This window comes from Vicugna pacos, chromosome 18, assembly GCF_048564905.1.
Source record: "Vicugna pacos chromosome 18, VicPac4, whole genome shotgun sequence".
Lineage (NCBI taxonomy): Eukaryota > Metazoa > Chordata > Mammalia > Artiodactyla > Camelidae > Vicugna > Vicugna pacos.
In genome coordinates this window covers 32889019-32902980 of record NC_133004.1, presented here as the reverse complement: position 1 = coordinate 32902980, position 13962 = coordinate 32889019, and the positions used below count along the sequence as shown (strand labels likewise).

Here is a 13962-nt window from a genome sequence, read left to right as displayed (position 1 = left end):
CTCAGTGCCTGGCATTTAGAAAGTATTCACATGTTTGTTGAATGAGTGACTTGGTTGATTGCATGGATGAAGCACAGGATAAAACCAAGTAATAAAGGGAGAAAACAGTCATTTTATCAAGCAGTTCTGCTATGAAACTAAACACAAAACTGAGGTTTAACTAGGGTAGAAGGACCCTTATTAAATATCTAGGGGCTCTTGTCCAAGGATGAGCTCCAAGAGGACTGAGGTTCCACTGACTGAAACTGCATGTAAATGTTGAGATGAAAGTGCATTTTTTTCAAGGACAGTGTCCAGAGGCAGATTGTAGTTCCAGGATACCAGGGATCCTGAATACTTTGTTCACTGTTGTATTTCTAGCTCACAGAATAGAGCCAGGCAGCTCATAGATGTTTGTTGAATGAGTATCTGGCTGCCTGACTGAAGGAAAAGCTTTCATCAGATTCTCAAAAGGGTCTTTAGTTCCCCAAAGTTTTAAGACTTGGTAATTTATAAAGAAAAAAGATCAAACAGATCCCTAAGAGAAGCTTTATTGGGACCAGAGCTCTGAGAGGAGTTTACCACCTTGGAGTGACCGAGGAATCCCTCCCTAGATTCCTTTCAAGGGACTGGTTGATTCCCTTCTCAGTCAGCTTTCTGATTCTCACATGATAGGCTATAGTCAAGCTTGAATCATAAGCCAAGTTATGCCATCTACTATTTGTGTAACCTTGGTTAAATTAAGCCTGTCTAGGACCAGGTTCCCACAATAACATTCACCTTGAGGGCCTAATGAGTGGATTAAGTCAGAATGTTGGTGTAATGCTGGGCATTATAGTACACAACCAATTTTGTGTCTTCCTGTGCTCCCCTCCAATTTTTTTTTAATACATAAGACACTTGTTCACATCCATTTACCCTGATTCTCAGATCTCAAGGCAGTTTCTTGCTCTAACCAGTTTGCCTCTACTGGTCCATAGAATTGCTTGGTTTGGCAAGTAAATATCAATTATGGTCATTTACAGGAACTGCTGTCCAAATGTGCCTAATTACTCTGTAGCACAAGAATAATGGGGAAAATCACTTCTTGATTTCCTATTGTATACCAGCACTATACTGGGCACTTTCATATCTTATCTTATCCTACAAATTAGACTTGTCATTAGGTGGAAGCATTGACAAAGTTTTTGCTGTATGGATACTAATTTTGTGCCTGGACCATAGCAGACACTAAAAAAATAATTGTTGACTGAATAAACTTTCTTTTACACTTTAACCTAAATTTCACAAACATTTAAGCATGGGCAGACATGCTCCCAACCATAAATGAGACTGAAAATGGGTGTGTTCTCAGGGAAACACCTGTATGAAGCTGCTTTAGTAAATTAATCAACAAATACTTAGTGAGTGAATACTATGTGTTCAAACTACGAAAAGACCTGGGGCTTATGAGAACATTGTACTCCAGGAGCTGGGGTGCTGGTGGAGAGACTAGATCAAGACTAGGTAAAGTTTACCTAGTTGGCCTAACCTGGGCTGGGCATGACTGAGAATGAATAGGCAGAGACCTTTGTAGGTTTTCAGAAGGGCTCTCTTGGCAGGATTGAGGAAAGAGGATTTAGAGGGAAAGGACTAGATTCAGTGTTGGGACACTTGGGCTCTAGTTTTGGCTGAGGCTTAACTGGCTAGGAGACTTGGGGCAAGTCCCTTAACCTCTCCAGATTTCAGTTTAGCATCTGGAAAATATAGGGTGGGGTGCTATTGTTGAACTTGATCAGTTATTAAGTGCTTTCCAACTCCTAGATTCTAAAATTATGTCATCTACCCTTAGTTTTCCTTTGAGAAGGAAATACTTCCTACACTTGGAATTGCAACTAAGTCAATGGCATTTATAAAACACCCACTATACCCACTAGGAGACTGTGCCATAAATTCCCCCCTCAGGTTTTTTAATTATTATTTTTAATTGTGGCAAAATACACATAAAATTTACCATCTTAATAATTTTTAAGTACATAGTTCAGTACTGTTAAGTACACTCACCTTGTTGTGCAACCATTACCACCATCCATCTCCAGAACCCTTTGCATCTAGCAAAACTCAAATTCTGAACCCATTAAACAATAACTCCCCGTTCACCTCTCCCTCTATCCTTGGCAACCACCATTCTACTTTCTGTCTCTATGAATTTGACCACTTTATGTACCTCATATAAATGGAATCATACAATATTTGTTTTTTTGTAACTGGCTTATTTCACTTAGCATAATGTCCTCAAGAGTTCATCCATGTTGTAGGATGTGTCAGAATGCTCTTCATTTTTTAAGGCTGAGTAATATTTCATTGTATGTATATACCATATTTTGTTTATCCATTCATCTGTCTATAGACACTTGGGTTGCTTCACCTTTTAGCTCTTTTAAATAATGCTGCTATGAACATGGTATATGAATATCTCTTGGAGGCCCTACTTTCAATTTTGGGAGGGGGTATAAACCAAAAAATTGCTTGATAATATGGTAAATTCTATTTAAAAATTTTGAAAGATACACTGGTCTATTTTCCATAGTAGTACCATTTTACGTTCCCACCCATAACACACAAGGGTTCCACTTTCTCCACAACTTTGTCAACATTTATTATTTTGCTTTTTTTTATAGTAGCCATCCTAATAGGTATGAAATGGTATATAATTGTGGTTTTGATTTGCATTTCCCTAATGATTAGTGACGTTGAGCATCTTCTCATGTGTTGTCAGTCATTTGTGTATCTTCTCTGGAGAAATGTCTGTTCAAGTCCCTTGCCCATTTTTTAATCTGGTTGGTTTTTTTGTCGGTGAGTTGTAGGAGTTCTTTATATATTCTGGGTATTAACTCCCTAGCAGACACATAATTTGCAAATATTTCCTCCCATTCCATAGGTTTCCTTTTCACTCTGTTGTGTCCTTTGATGCGTAGACGCTTTAAACTTTGATGTAGTCCAATGTATGTGTTTTTTTCTTTTGTTGTATTTTTGGTGTCATATTCAAGAAATTATTGCCAAATCCGGTATCATGAAGCTTTCCCCTATGTTTTCTCCTAACAGTTTTATAGTTTCAGCTCTTACATTTAGTACTTCATGCATTTTGAATTAACTTTTGCATAAGGTGTAAAATAAAGGTTTAAGTTCATTCTTTTGCATGTGGATATCCAGTCTCCCCAACACCATTTATTGGAAAGACAAGCTTTTCCCCACTGGAATGGTCTTGGCACCCTTGGTGAGTATCATTTGATTGTCTTTGAGAGGATTTTGTGCTGTAAACTTTTGAGGGTGATAGTACAGAAACAACATGATCTGTGCCTTAAGTAAGCCTCAGTAGAGTTGAATACTCAGATTCTGTTTCAAGCAGCATTTGTCCAGTGCTGGTTGTGTGCTCAGGGGCTCCATGTTTTCCCACACGTTACCTTTAAATCTTCCAGTTCAGCCACTGAAATAAGAAGGATGCTCCTCTTTAACAGAGCAGTAAACTCAGTCCGCAGAAGAGCACGCTATGGTTTATACAGAGGCAGGGACAGAGTCAGGATTTGAACCCAAGGTTCTTTGCTCCACGTGTCTTGCTGTTTGAGATTAAGATGGATCTCGTGTTCTCATCCTTAAATGCAGGCAGAAGTGAAATGGGATGGTCTTTAGTGAGCTGCGTTGCAGCTGTAGGATACTGTGCATTAATGAGTCGCTGAAAGTCAGGAACTAAAGCCAGGAACTTTAACGTAGACGTTAAACACAACTGGGCTGCAGAGAATAGCGAAGTTCAACCACGGCGGCCCTCCCGGAAGGCCAGAATCTTAGGACCGGAGCCCCGCCCTCGGGCGGACCCCAAATCTTTACCCGGAACCTGGGCGCGGCTGGGCTGTGCTATTGGCGCGGGTGGGAGACGAGTAAAAGAAAAATGTCTGCGACAAGATTCTCGTCGAAATGCCCCCATGGTCTCTCCAGATGGAGAGCTTAACTTCCACAACGTCTCTAGGATTAGATCCCTTGCATTCTTCCTTTTACTCACCTCCCGCGGAGTTATTTCTAGCCTTTTGCCCCTGCATTGGATTTCCTCTTGGTACGCCCCCACCCTGACTAGGAGAGGCGTGGCGGCCGCCTGCGTGGGCACTGCGCATGCGAATCCCCGCCGAGGGGGTGGGGTGGGTGGGAGGGAGCGCGGATCCCGCCCCTTCGCGACTCCACGCGTGACGTCGCGGGGTAGTCGGCCTCCGCCGTGCTGCGAGCGGTGAGAGCGAGCGGCGGGCGGACCTAAAGCCGCTAGCCTGGGAAGGGATGCGGGTGTTGAGTTTCTGCCAGAGGGGCTTTCTGGGGGAGGGGAACGCCTAGGGACACCACCAGCCGCCGACCCTCAAGCTCTGCCCTCCCCTTTCCTGCCTTTTCCCCCTTTCCAGATGTGTAAGGACGGGAGGAAGGGCCGGGGCTGAGCATTTGTGACACCTGCATTTCCCTGGAGTCCTTTTTCTCTTCCTGTCCCGTATGTTTATCTCGCCTTCCAGATGTTCCTTTTCATCAGGCTGTCGCTTCTCGTCTGGGAAGTCACACTCCACTTGGAAGCAGGAGACGAGTTTCAGACCTCGGCCCTACTACTCCTGCGTTAAAGTCCCAGTTTTCCCCACTGTATTTTTGTCGTGCCTCGCCTGGTTTTGAAGATCAATATGACCCAGAGAAATAGAAAGGAAATGGACATTTGTTCAGTTCCTGCAAGACCAAGTATTATACAACCTGTTTAATCTGTCCCATTTAGTCCTCATTACTTTTGGTGGTGTTCTTAGACCTCCCATTTCATAGAATCTTAAGCTCGCAAAGGTTAGCTGATTTTTCTCACATAGCCAGTGAGTGGCAGAGGAGGATTCAAATTGAGCAGTTTAGCTCCAAAGTGGAATTCTGTTCGTCAGACACTTCCCTTGTCTGGGCTATCAGCTGGAACTGTTCTTCAGCCAAACCCTAGACCCAGAACAGCTGGTTCCTGAATTTCTCCCTTTGAGAATTCTTCTTTCTGAGTTCCCTTTTCAAGTACAGCGTGCTCTGCTCTGCTTCCGCCTTGATTACTTCAGAAATGAAATGCAGCAAACTTGTATTGAGTGGTGCATGGAGATGAACACTTAAGAGTCAAGAGTCTTAGGTTCTTGTCCTCACTCTGCCACTAACTGGCTGTGTGACCTTGGGCACATCCCTTATCTTCTTGGTGCTTTAACTTCCCTTTGAATAAAATGGGTAAGTGCCTTCTTACTGGTAGGCTCTTGTCCAGGTCTTTCATCCTGTCCTCCAGCAGGCTCTCCCTGGAGGCCCAGACCCCTCTGCTCCCCATGGGCAGCTGCCAGGCAGGGCACAACCTGCATCTCTGCCTGGCCCACCACCCACCTCTGGTCTGTGCCACTTTCATCCTGCTGCTGCTTGGCCTTTCTGGCCTCGGCCTTGGTGTCTTCCTCCTCACCCACAGGACTGGCCTGCGCAGCCCTGACATCCCTCAGGTGAGTACTTACCCTCCTGCTCATCCTTCCCCTGCTGGCGAGCTCTTGCTGCTAATCTCTCACCTCTCCCCTTCCTTCCTTCTGCTCATAGGACTGGGTCTCCTTCTTGAGATCTTTTGGCCAGCTGACCCTGTGCCCCGTGAATGGGACAGTCACAGAGAAGTGGCATGGGTCTCACGTCGTGGGGTTATTGACCACCTTGAACTTCGGAGATGGTCCAGACAGGAACAAGACCCAGACATTCCAAGCCACGGTCCAGGGTAGTCACTTGGGATTGACAGGTGAGACCAAGGAGGACCGTGGAGTTGGATATCAGAACACTCAGGGTTGGGCCCTGCCTCTGACCTCACTAACATCTCTGGGCCTTAGTCACTTCTGTTGTAATAGAACTAAATACTTTCAGTGCTTGTGTATGTTCTCTATAAATGTTTTCTCTCTTCCCTTCCTTCTTTGATTCTGTCCTTGGAGTTGTGGTGAGATGGGCTAGATTTGACCTAATACTCCTTTTCATCTCTCTTCATCCCTAGAGCCTTCTGTTAGAGGCACTTTCTTTTTCCCCAGGGATATCAGAGAAGCATGTCCTGTTCATTTAAACTAGTGTCGTTAGTCCCTGTTACGTGCTTAGCCCAGCTCTCAGTGCTATGAAGGATACAGAAAAAGTTAAATACCATCCAAACTGCTTAGAGTATTCTGGAAAAAAGATGAGTGAGAGTGAGTCAGGGGGTGCCATTAATTCCTGTGTTAGATTTGGCCTCAGGTTCCTTATCTAAAAAATGTGAAGATGAAAACAGAGAGGAGAGAAAGGTGGAATTTTCAGACTTCTGAGATCTTTTCCAACACTGTCATTCTAAGATTCTCCTATGAATCAATATGTGTATGTGTGTGGAGGTGGGTAGGCCTCTGTATTTCCAGGTATATACATGTTTGTGATCAAAGAGCAAGAGTAAAGGAATGTGTCTGTTATATACAAACTTGGGACATTTTTTCCTGTTCTTTTTATTTTAAAAAAATATATGTAACAGCTTTATTGAGATATGATTCATGTACCATAAAATACACCCATTTAAAATGTATAATTAAATGGCTTTCTGTATATTCACAAAAGCATGCAACTGCCCCCACAATGAATTCCAGAACATTTTCACTACCTGACAAAGAAATCTTGTACCCATTAGCAGTCACTTGCCTTTTTCTCCTAACCTCTCACCCTAGGCAACCAGTAATCTACTTTCTGTCTCTGTAGATTTGCCTACTCTGGACATTTCGTATAAATGTGGTCTTTTGTGACAGGCTTCTTCATTTAGCATCATGTTTTCAAGGTTCATCCATGTTGTATTACATGTCAATACTTCATTTCTTTTTCTTGCCGGAGAATATTCACTATATGAATATTCCATATTTTATTTATCCGTTCATCAGTTAATTGACATTTGGATTATTTCCGCTTTTTGTCTCTTATGAATGATGATGCTAGGAACACTCATGTACAAGTTTTTGCATTATCATATGTTTTCTTTTGGGTATATATACCAGGAGTGGAATTTCTGGCTTATATGGTAACTCTTTGTTTAATCTTTTGAGGAGCTGCCAGACTATTTTCCAAAGTGGCTGTGTTGTTTTACATTGCTACTAGTAATGTATGAGAGTTCGAATTTCTTTACTTCCTCACCAACATTTGTTATTATGTGTCTTTTTGATTATAGCCATCCTCATCAGTGTGAAGTGGTATCTAACTATTGTTCTCATTTGCATTTTCTTGATGACTAATGTTATTGAGCATTTTTTCATTTGCTTATTGGCCATTTGTATCTCTTTTTTGGAGAAATGTGTATTCAGAGTTTTTGCGCATCTTTAAAATTGAATAATTTGTCTTCTAATTATTGAGTTATAAGAGTTTTTTTTTTTATTTTCTAGATAGAAGCCTCTTATATGTTGTATTTTGCAAATTTTCTCTCCCATTCTCTGGGTTATCTTTTCACTTTGTTGATGGTGTGCTTTGAAGCACAAAAGTTTTTAATTGAGATGAAGTCTAGTTTATCTATTTTTTTTGTTGTTGTTGCTTGTGATTTTAGTATCATATCTAAGAAGACTTTGCCAAACTTGAGGTCAGTAAGATTTACTCCTACATTTTCTCCTAAGAATTTTATAGTTCTAGCTCTTACATTTAGGCCTGTGATCCATTTTGAATTAATTTTTGTGTATGGTGTGAGGATGGGATCCAACTTTACTCTTTTGCAGTTGCTATTCAGTTGTCCCAGCATGTTTTGTTGAGAAGACTATTCTTTCCCCATTGAAGAGTCTTGGGACTTTTACTGAAAATTACTTGACCATAGATGTATGGGTTTATTTCTGGATTCTCAGTTCTGTGCCATTAACCTATATGTCTGTGCTTATGCTAGTATCACACTGTTTTGATCACTGTAGCGTTGTAGTAAGTTTTGAAATCTGAAAATGTGAGTTCTCTAGCTTTGTTCTTTTTTTAAGATTGTTTTGGCTATTCTAGACCCTTGAATTTCCATATGAATTTTAGGAGCAGCTTGTCAATTTCTGCTTCTGCAAAGAAGCCCAGTTCTTTTTATTATGGTTAGAAATAAAGTTATAACATCAAAGATTCTTCAGGACAAAGTAAAAAGTAATCACATATAGGGGGAGGGTACAGCTTAGTGGCAGAGTGCCTGCTTAGCATGCCAAAGGTCCTGGGTTCAATCCTCAGTACCACCATTAAAAATAAATAAGTAAATAAATCTAATTACCCCCAGAAGTAATCACATATGATCGCATCATGTAAGCAATGACTATTGAGCACCTACTATGTGCCAAGCATGGGGAATACAGAGATCTGTAAGATATGGGTCTTCACCTCAAGTTACTCACAATCTAGCGAGGATTCAGATGTGAACAGAAGTAAATACCTTTCAACACGTGCAGTAGAACACAAGGTACAGTAGGAGTACTCAGATATCTGTCAAGCAGGGATGATGAAGACAGGCTTTTCCAAGGATACAGCGCTAGAGCCTAGGTTTGAGGGAGGCTTAGGAATGTACCCTTCCAGCTAGAGGGAAGAGCGAATGCAAAGGCATGCAGACAAAGATTAGAATGGCTCGGTTAGGAACTTCCAGGGGTTCAGTTTGACAGGTGCAGAGGAAGGAGTGTTGAATGAGTGGCAGGAGATGGGTCTGAAGAAGCAGGCAGAGTCCCATGGAGAGTCTCCTGTGCCAAGCCAAGGTAGTTGGACTTTATCCAACACAAATAGTTTAATCAGGAAAATAGTAGAATTTTGTGTTGTTGTTCTTTTAAGAAGATCATATTCTGTTGGCTGACTGCCTGGAAGAAATGTGTCCAGATGCACAAAGACCAGTTAGGAAGTGTTTGCAATAAAAAAGATGATAAGAAAAACTGAGCTAAGACAGTGGTGTGAAAGAAGGGGACTGATTTGAGAGCGTTGTTAGAAGTGTGGGATTGACAGGATTTGGTGACTGATTTGATTTTGTGTATGTTTCTCAGTTCTAATTATGATGTATATACTGGTTTGTATTTCTCTTTTTCCCGCCTTCTGACATCATGTTTTTTGTATTACTGAATGGCCAGAACACTATTATTTTAATGGATATAAATTGATCTGTTAATGGTTAGGCTGTCATTTGTTAATGATTTCCCTATTGTTAAACATCTTTATTTTTTCTATTTTTTGATATTTTTATGAAATTATAGTAAACATTTGGTATAGTTTGCATTTTTCTTTTGAGTCCATTTCTTAGGGTTAGTTTCTACTGAGTCAGAGGGTAGGGACCTTTTTTAAACACACAAATTCATTTTATTGTGGATTCACTATCACACAGAAGTATACAAAGCAACCATAAAAGTCCTCCTTACCTCCCCTGCAGAGTCCACGGTTTTGTGGGCATCCTCTCAGTCCCTCTCTGTCTCCACTTAAAATTGACAAGGGAGGAGGGTATAGCTCAAAGTGGTAGAGCACATGCTTAGCATTCATAAGGTCCTGGGTTCAATCTCCAGTACCTCCTCTAAAAAAAGTAAATAAACAAATAAATCTAATTACCACCCACCAATGTTCTTATAAAAACAAAAAAAAAACTGACAGAAAATTGTCTTCTAACAGGTGTCACCAATGGAGAGTGCTCATTTCCCCACATCTTCAACAATTCTTGTTATTAAAGTCTTTTAAATTTTTACCAATTTGATGGCCTAGAGAATTACCTGATTGTTTTAATTTACTTTCTCCTGAACTAATGAGCATCTTGAACATCTTACAGGTTTATTGGCCATTTTCATGTCTTCTCTGAATTTCCTGTTCATATCCTTTACTTTTCTTTTAAGTTATTTGTCTTTATCTTCTGAATTTTTTAGATCTTTATACATTCTGGATAGTAAACCCTTTTGCCAGTTAAATATATTATAGGTATTTTCAGCCATTCTGTTACTTTTTAAAAACTTATCTTTCATTGTATAGAAGCCTTTAATTTTTATGAAATTTATTGCTCTTGTTCCCTACTCAGGCTTTTAGGTTTTGTGTCTTTCTTTGGAAAGCCTTTCCCACTTTAAATTAGAAAATACTCTTCTGTATTTTCTTTCAATACTTGCTTAAGTTTTTGTTTTGTTTTGTTTTAGTTTATTTGTATAGGTCTTTAATACAGCTGGATTTTATCGTGTGAGGTAAGAGTCTGATTTTTTTTCCCAAATGGAAATTGTCTCAAGATCATTGACTGAATAGGCCATCCTTTTCCCACTAATTTGAAATGGGGTATGAACCTTTTAACAGATTTTGGTGGAAAACTGCTTTCTTAGAAAGGACAAAATGTACAAACTGACATCAGCAATGTGTATCTACCCCAGTTTTGCTACAGCTTTCTGAGTATTGGTATGATTATTTTATTGATTGTGAGCTAGTTTAAATTAATTTTTTATTTATATTGGTATATAGTTGTATTCATTTCTCAGTGATGTAAATGAAGGCATTTACTTTATTGAATAGAATCAATGCCAAAATACCTGGTATGGTAAGGAAGCCTATAGAAATGAATAGATGTCTAAAGATGGATAGCTCCCAACCTACCTGCATTTTCTTCCATTTCCTCCCCTGTGCCTCTCATAGGATCTTCTGCAGAAGAGCTGATCCTCATTACAGCCAGGGTGACCACAGAAAAGACACCAAGAACCTGCCTGTATTTTAGTAGTGCTCCAGGAATTCTGCCCTCCAGCCAGCCACCCATGTCCTGCTCAGAAGAGGGAGCAGGAAATGCTACCCTGAGCCGTGAGATGGCTGAGGAGTGTGTCAGTGTCTGGAGCCGTGAAGGTCTTGTGCTCACCAAGCTGCTCACCTCGGTAAGAGCCTCAGATTGTTGGGGTTTCATAAACTGCCGTGCTGAATGCTGTGTCTTGATGGCTTCTGGAGGCAATTTTACCTAGTAGAAAAAGCCCAGGCTTTATAATCCTGCCTCAGAGGCTGTGTGACCTTGAACAAGCATCTGAGCCTCAGCTTCCTCATCTGTAAAACAGAAAATATGATACTGTCTCCTAATTCCAACAAATAAGGATAAATGAGAATGAATATAAAGTGCCTAGTACAATGCCTGATACATAATAAAGATTGGATAAGAGATAGCTATTAGTATTAACTATTGTCTTTAAATACAATAAAACATGATCCTTACCTCAAAGGAATTCAGAACCTGTAATAAGAGGCAGGATGGGCTAATTGCTATCATAGAGATGTGAGGAAAGTGTTATTCAAACAGAATAAGGACCAATTAGCTGTAACTTGAACACTTATGGAGAGTGCTTCACCAACAAGGTGGCATTTAAAAAAGGGAATTGTTTACAATAGTTTATAATGTACAAAGTGCTTTCGGGTTCATTATCTCATTTGATCTTAAAATAGCTTTTTGAGGTAGCTGTTATCCCATTTTACAGATGAGGAAACAAACCTGGAGAGAGGGAGTGAATTGCCCCAGGCCACACAACTTGTTAAGTGGCAGAGCCAGGATTGCACCTTAGAGCCTTCTGATTTCCAAGTCCCAGGCTCATTCTCTCCTGTCAGGATGATTTTTGAAGAGTGAGGAAGATTTGGGCAGGAATGCAGTAGACGGAGTTCATGAGAGGGGAGATACATTCCAGGCAAAGGGATCAATCAGCATAAACACTTAGGAATGACTTAAGGGGAGAAGGTAGAAGGGATGCAGGGGCCAGATCATGAGGCACTGCGATGCTAGGCTGAGATATCACAACTTGATACTGCAGGTCATGGGAGCCACTGGTGCTGGGTGGAGGAGACTAGCTAAATGGAAGAGAGAGAAACCAGTTAGAAGGCTGCTGCATTCTCTTCCTTCACATTTGCAAAGACTGTGGTGAGGAGCATGACCTGGGAGTTTTGGGATCAGAGAAGACCTTGGTTTCCAGATCTGGCCCTGCTTGCATATCTTTAAATGTAGACAGTAATGAACTTTCCTATCTCCTGGAGTCATTATAGGGGTTCAGTTTGATGTTTGGGCAAGAAAGCAGTTTGTAGACCATTGAGACAAATGTTAGCTTATATAATAATAACATTTTCCCTTTAGTTGCTCCCTGGATGTTAACAGCCCCCTTCCCCATGGAGGCGTCTCTCTATAGTCCTTGGACTGGGGATATCTAAGATGTCTTCCCAAGGGAAGATTCTCCACAGTCCCTCTCTCATCATTCCTTCCCCTCCCTGGCCCCACCCCTAGGAGGAGCTGGCTCTGTGTGGCTCCAGGCTGCTGGTTTTGGGCTCCTTCCTGCTTCTCTTCTGTGGCCTTCTATGCTATCTCACTGCTGTGTGCTTCCATCCACGCCGAGAGTCCCACTGGTCTAGAACCCGGCTCTGAGGGCACTGGCCTAGTTCCCTTCTCATTCTCAGGTAAGGTTCTTTGCCTCAGTCCTGTGGGAACAGGGGGTGGGATGGGGGTGGCAATTGTAACTGAGATAGAGTTATATCTAAACTATATGGCTTGGTCTTATTTTTGTACCTTATGTAGATGGAATCATACATATTCTTTTGTGACTGACTTCTTTCGGTGAACGTTCTGATTTTAAGATTCATCCATGGCTTCAGTTCACATCCAAGCTTTTTGGCAACAATGGTGAATTAAGAGGGCTCAGATTTGATGATGTGTCCTATATATGAATCATGTTTGTCTTGCCTTTGTCCTGAAATTCTGATACTCAGTTTTATGATGCAAATTTTGTAAAATTCATCTTGAGCCATTCAAAAGAATTGATTGATGATGCCCATTTACTGGGCACATACTGTGCACCCAAGGACTTCATATGCACCTTCTCTTTTCCTTAGCCATCATTACATTTAGAAAAAGTTGAATCTGCTAACAGGATCCTTGGAGAGACACAGCCTCCAAAGTGGGAGTGGGACATATTGCCTAACTAGTGTGTCAGCTCATTAAGGTTAAAAAAAAATCTCACCCTTTCAGGTGAGTCTTATATAATTTGAAAGTAATATTTTGTGCATCCAGCTCTTAAACTGCTCTAAGCTTCAGCTGGCTGCTGTGCCCTAGGAAGTCTCTGTGGGAGAAGAGGAAATAGCTGAGGCCCAGGGAAGGGCTCTGGCTGGAGGAAGTGGACCCTCCAGATCAACTTTGTGCTTATTTTGCTTAGGGCTAGGCCTGACAGTTCCAACCACTTATGTCAGACAGAAAATGGCGGAGCCCTCTCAGCCATTCTTAGATCTGAGCCGATTGGGAAAGGAAGGCTCCCTGGCTCCTAGAAGATCCTGGGGTCCTGAGGCCTTCTCAGTTGGAATAAGTGCCTGTACCTATCTCTAGTTGTCACTTCCTCTGCTCTTTCCTGTTTCTGCAGTCATTCCAGACCTTCCTCCAGGGGCCCTCTGACCTGCCCTGTGTTTTTATTTTATTTCTCTCCAGGTTGAATCAACTTCTTGAGCCTTGGTTCTGAGTTGGAAGAGATGTTACAAAAAGTGGAGAGCTGGAATGTGGGGGGAAATAAAAGGCTTTTTTGCCCAATGTTTCCCTGGGTGTTTACTGGGGATTGGGTTGAGGTGGGAATTTTAGGGTAGAGAGGCTTGGGAGGTTTGGGGGATTTTTTTCCTTGATGATACTTTAGTTTGGGATACAGGTTGGTATAGGGCATAGGGTACTACAGTTCTTGCCACGGTTGTGACTAGCTTTGGAAAACACCTCGTTTTGATCCCAGAGCTTCCACTTTATGTCTTGTTTTCGTTTATGCAATAAAATAGATAATTCCAGCTAGTTTAAAGAGTCAGGTGGGTGTGGTCATGGAAATTCTTTGACATAAATGCAGTGTGACCTTGTGCAGGTCATGCTGCTGTAAAGGGCCTCAGTTTCCTGAAGGGATTTGACAGATTGAGTTTTCCCAGCAAAGTTTCCTCGAATTTGGGAGCCAGCGTCCAGGCTGGATAGTTACTAACCAGGACAGTCCATTTTCCCGCCTTTTCCGCGCCCAGCGACAGTTCCCTTTC

General features: G+C 41.5%; 1 protein-coding gene across 4 annotated transcripts; it reads left to right on the top strand.

Annotated features, from left to right (window-relative positions):
* Positions 1–4133: 4133 nt before the first annotated feature.
* Positions 4134–13486, top strand: TMEM219 (transmembrane protein 219). 4 transcript variants are annotated; one of them, XM_006201271.3, is made up of 6 exons: positions 4134–4234; positions 5282–5480; positions 5572–5761; positions 10591–10820; positions 12200–12369; positions 13388–13486. In XM_006201271.3, exons 2-5 carry the CDS (start codon positions 5316–5318, stop codon positions 12335–12337), a joined length of 723 nt encoding a protein of 240 aa, XP_006201333.1. In that variant the 5' UTR covers positions 4134–4234; positions 5282–5315; the 3' UTR covers positions 12338–12369; positions 13388–13486. The 4 variants fall into 4 exon arrangements, with proteins under 4 accessions (XP_006201333.1, XP_006201334.1, XP_072799016.1 ...); XM_006201272.4 differs by having other exon boundaries at positions 4166–4234; positions 5279–5480; XM_072942915.1 differs by lacking the exon at positions 4134–4234 and adding an exon at positions 4241–4483.
* The last annotated feature ends 476 nt before the right edge of the window (positions 13487–13962 follow it).